General features: G+C 35.0%; 1 protein-coding gene across 1 annotated transcript; it reads left to right on the top strand.

Moving 5' to 3' along the window:
- The first annotated feature begins 2960 nt into the window (after nt 1-2960).
- LOC126601890 (bZIP transcription factor 11-like) lies at nt 2961-4200 on the top strand. Its single transcript, XM_050268654.1, has one exon. The coding sequence runs from the start codon at nt 3484-3486 to the stop codon at nt 3955-3957; it is 474 nt and encodes a 157-aa protein (XP_050124611.1). The 5' UTR covers nt 2961-3483; the 3' UTR covers nt 3958-4200.
- The last annotated feature ends 856 nt before the right edge of the window (nt 4201-5056 follow it).

Consider the following 5056-nt stretch of genomic DNA (forward strand, 5'->3'; position numbering starts at 1 on the left):
TTTCTAGCTCTATCAAGAATTAAAATTATAAACAAAATAATTATCAAACGAGTCAGAAACTGCTATAAAAAAAATCAACTATTACTAAGACTAGTCGAGTGACAAGATGAAATCTTAAGCGTTCAAACATAAAAAGAGGGATACAAATGAGAAATAATCCTTGTTCTATTTCTAAAGCTGCTGCATCGATATGCAGCCTACTTTTTAAGTTTATTTTGGCAAACAAACTTTAAGAAAACATCTATCATATATATTATATCCTACCATATATACAAAAAAAAGCCATGACACTCGAAAGTTCACTTTAAAGCAAAAGGAGCATACAATTTGAGACCCAAAGAAAGAGACCTTCACAGAAGAAGTTGATAAGAATTGATATTTATGTCTCCCAACTTTTCTTAACCCCTAATAAACCCACTAACAGCCCACAGCCCACCGCCCACCGCCCACTGCCCACTGCCTACCTCTCTTGCCTGCCTGGTTTCCTCCCACTTCTTTTTCCAATGACTGGGTCCAAGCCTCCCAATGCAACTTGCAAGAAACATGTCATTGAAGTAATGGTCTTAAATTGTAATTTAATTAGAGTAATGATTTTTGAACTTACTACAATGTGTAGAAATAAGTTTTTTGGGCGACTTCGTTAGAAATTTTGTTCATTTTTTTCCTTTAACCTTTTATTTTGGATGATATTTCCATCATTGTTGCTCAAAGGGATGTTTTCTCCACGATGTGATAAATTCAAGGATTAACATTTATGGATTTTCAATTTAACGACTAAAACTCAGTTTGGGTCAAAGTTTATGACAATGCTTCACTTTTCTCTTTAAATGGATAGAGAATTTGGTACTTTCGATTTAACTTATAATTTTTCTACACATATAAATACAATATTAGATGCTAAGCTAAGAGTGCAAAAACCGCTACCATATCTTATTTGTGTTCAGTGTTCAGTGTCCAGTATGAAAAGTGTGTTTGGCAAAAACGTAACGAGGAGCTGGCATCTTTAAATGAAAGATTACCTAATTCCACATGTATATCAAAAGTGGAATATCCTCTCTCTCTCTCTCTCTCTATATATATATATATATTATGTATATATGTATATATGTATTTGAGTATGCAATATGTTAAATGGAGTAGACCTTGAAGTTGAGGAAGGGTCCAATATGTCATATGTGGTTTCCAAAGTCCAGAGTCCAATGGGGATCATTGTTAATAAAACAAATTGGTCACTTAAAATTTTAAATGTCTAAAATTCATATGCTTAAATTGAATTACAAACACAACAAACATGAGAAATGACCTAAAAACTAAAAGCATAAAGTGTTTATTGGGAGAATTTCATGCCCTCGAAAATTGTATAATACATATTCAAGAATTGTTCGTGCATTGCTCGAGGGCACGAGAACTGCTCGAAAGGGACTCGAGTGGCTATGTTTTCTTCTCCTCTTTCTTTAAAAGAAAAACATAGCTCCATCGCTGGGCAGCCAATGACCAGTCGTTTTGTAGGCTGCAGGGAGGGGGCCTTACCTGTGTAAGATGTAACCCTTCTTGTTATTGATCAATTTTAAGGGACCGTCTCTTATAATTTTGACCACATACACGTGCCCTTGTATTGTTGGGATTCAACTAGAACAGCAACCATGTCAACACAAGACTCATGTGCGACTTTTGGTTGGTGTAACCTAATTATGCCACACTTGCCAAGTATATGATGTAAACTTGAGGAAAAAAATAGGCTATTTTTTGCAAAACTTCTTAAAACTTGAACCTAATTTCATTTTCTTTTATGGATTAAAATTTTGTCATTTTGTATTTTGAATTTCGATATTCGTTCCATTTTAGCTAAATTTTGTTTATTATGTTATATTGGTGTTGAATTGCTGATACATATGTGATGGAGGTGCCAACCGTATCAATGAACTGCACCACATTGTATATCATGATATAATTCAAGGACGATTGCTACATAATCTAAGAAGAGACGAGAGGAATACATATTACTTTAAAAGTAGTTTCAATTTACAAATTAATCTTAGAAAGTAACTTTTATCTCAATTTCATGCTGAACTTTTGTCTCACAAAATCAGGGGAAAATATTGACTCTTTGAAGAATACATACATATAGACAGAATGCAAACCAAGTCTTACGAAATTTCAAATGCCGAGGACTTGGCCCTTAAGGCCCTGTTTGGCGGAACGGATAGGACAAGTTATACAGATTTGGGTTTTTGGCGTTTACTCGTATTAAATAAGCACTTGATTAATTTAACCGATCTGCTTATTAGTTGGTTTTGCTCTCCTCTCTCGCGAACTCGGCCCTCTCTCTCCAACCGAACCTTTAATTTCGTACGTGACGCTGAGTTATTTGAATTCAAAGCTTTTTTGATAGCATATGTCAAATTTATTAAATGATATTTTAATAGAGTAATATAATATATAATAAATGTAGTTATGTTTTTGAAATATTTGATTGGTTGTCTTAATCATTGAACTCCATAAAAAGATAAAAAATTTATTAAATGACATTATTATTTAACATATCGATGAAGCAAAATATTATACAAAATGTCACATTGCCACATAAGTTATCAACTATCATATTGATGTTTAAAATTTGGCATCTCCTTAGGAGATGCTTTTAGGATTTGAAATGTATTTGGGTTTTTAGATAATTACATTGAATTCATATCCAGTCAGTATAAATAACACGATCATTAGTTCAATGTTACACCAAACGATCAATTAATTTAGTCAGTACTATTCGATGATTATTTATCTTATCCGATTAAAATAATCAGTATAGGCGCTAACAAACGAGGCCTAAAAGTCACATTATGTGTTGTCCCTTGTCCTCGTAATTATATTATATGACAATCAGACATGTTCTTAAATTGTTTTTAGTAGTTTATTTATTTTATGCGGGCGTTGCTGGCCTATATATTCAACCATCCACCACTCTTCAAAACCTCCTCTCCCTTATCTTTCCTGCCTAGTAGTGCCTACCCCAAGATTTTGATCTCTCTCTCTCTCTCTCTCTCTCTCTCTCTCTCCTGGTTCTGAAAACCTTGTGTCTGCTCTTTCTCTCTCTCCTCTCCTGGTTCTGGAAACCTTCTCTCTTTCTTTCCTAGTTCTGAAAAACTTGAATCTGCTTCGAAATTCATGTATAGCTTTTGTGGTATCCTTTTTCTCCAATGCTTAATATAAAAACCTATAAATATAATTATGTCTCCCGTACTCAGTGAAATCCTGCTCTCTGGGTGTATGATAAACCCCACCCTCCTTCGCAGAAGCCACTTAGTTCAATCCTTCTCTGTTGTCTTCCTCTACTGGTTTTACAACATTTTATAAACAAATTTTTACTTTTTTCTTAATTATTTTTCATATCTAGCATCTGGGTTCTTCAAATAATCACTCCAACTTTCTTGGGTAAGGAAAAAGTTTTTATTTTTTGGTTTTGTTAAGCATATAAACATTACGCGCATGGCTTCTTCAAGTGGGGTTTCTTCAGAGTCAAGCAAGCTCCAAAACTCAGGATCTGATGCAGATCTTAACCTAGTCATGGACCAGAGAAAGCGCAAAAGAATGCTGTCCAATAGGGAATCGGCACGTCGATCCCGGATGCGAAAACAAGAGCATATGACTGATCTAACGGCTCAGATTGGGCTGCTGATGAAGGAGAACAACCGGATCATCACATCCATGAATGTGACCAACCAGCTTTACATGAAGATTGAGGCAGAAAACTCAGTCCTCAGAGCTCAGATGGATGAGCTTACTAACAGATTGCAGTCCCTCAATGATATCTTGGATTGTATTAATTCAAGCAAATGGATTTATGAGGAAGAAGAAAATCATAATATTATTGGTGGAGGTGAAGGATTTCTGAATCCATGGAGTGCTGGCTTTTTGAATAATCAACCAATCATGGCCTCTGCTGACATGTTTATGTGCTAAACTCAGTTGGGTTAATCATGGATTAAGTGAGAGATTAGTGAAGTGAATTGAGATGTAACTACTAACAACATCCATGGCTTGTGTAGATTTGTTGTTACAATTGAATTATTAGTAGGTCACAGGTCGTTCTACTGTTGAACATGTAAAGCATGTGTAAGCAATCACTTTTGCTTTTCTTTTGGCTTCTAGTTTTGTTCCCAATTTTATGATTTAATAAAATACTTCTTGTTTATTTGCATACAATTTCAAGTTAATTGTGCTGTGTTAATAACGTTAGCATACTTTATTTTATTTTCTTAAAAATTAATAATGTTGGCATATTGTGTGCTGGAATTTTGTGTGGTTTTCATAGCTGGAATTGGATCATATGGTTAGACAAATTTTGCTTTTTAGCTAAAATAGTTCATGAAATTTGCATAACACATCATTTTGGTCACTGAGATTGAAAATCAATAGAAATGGTCCCTGAGATTGTCTACCATCCCTTATTTTGGTCCTTCCATTAAAAACTCCGTTAAGAGTGTCCCTAAGCTCTTGGCCGAAAGTTTGGGCAATTTTCAAAGCTTTGTAACTCAATCGTTTTTTAACCAGCTTCGTAACTCAATCGTTTTTTAACCAACTTCGTAACTCAATCGTTTCTTAACAAGATTATACCATTTGGAAGCCCAATGGTTGCCGGAGATAACTGGAAAATAGCCTAAAAGGTGTATGGTCCGCAGGAAAACTGGAAAACTCGTCGGAAACTGAGTAAACTTTAAATGTTCATAACTTCTTCAATACTCAACGAAATCGAGTGATTCAAAAACGAAAATTGTCGACTTGCTGAGAGTACTGCTATTGAGAACCTCAAGTGCTTCTGTAAGGCAATTGAAGCCATATATGGAGCCACATACCTTTGCAAGCCAAATCATAAAAACTTGAAGAGGCTTTTATGCAAGGCAGACAAAAGAGGCTTTGAGCATGATAGGAAGTCTCGATTGTATGCATTAGGAGTGGAAGAATTGTCCTATTACTTGGGCTGGCCAATTCAAGGGCTGTCATAACAAGTCAACCATCATGCTTTAGGCTGTGGTGTGACACATGGATTTGGCATGCATTA

The sequence above is a fragment of the Malus sylvestris genome, chromosome 15 (assembly GCF_916048215.2).
Source record: "Malus sylvestris chromosome 15, drMalSylv7.2, whole genome shotgun sequence".
Classification (NCBI taxonomy): Eukaryota; Viridiplantae; Streptophyta; class Magnoliopsida; order Rosales; family Rosaceae; genus Malus; species Malus sylvestris.

Coding starts and splice junctions, on each gene's coding strand:
- LOC126601890 (XM_050268654.1), top strand. CDS start 3,484: ATGGCTTCTTCAAGTGGGGTTTCTTCAGAGTCAAGCAAGCTCCAAAAC.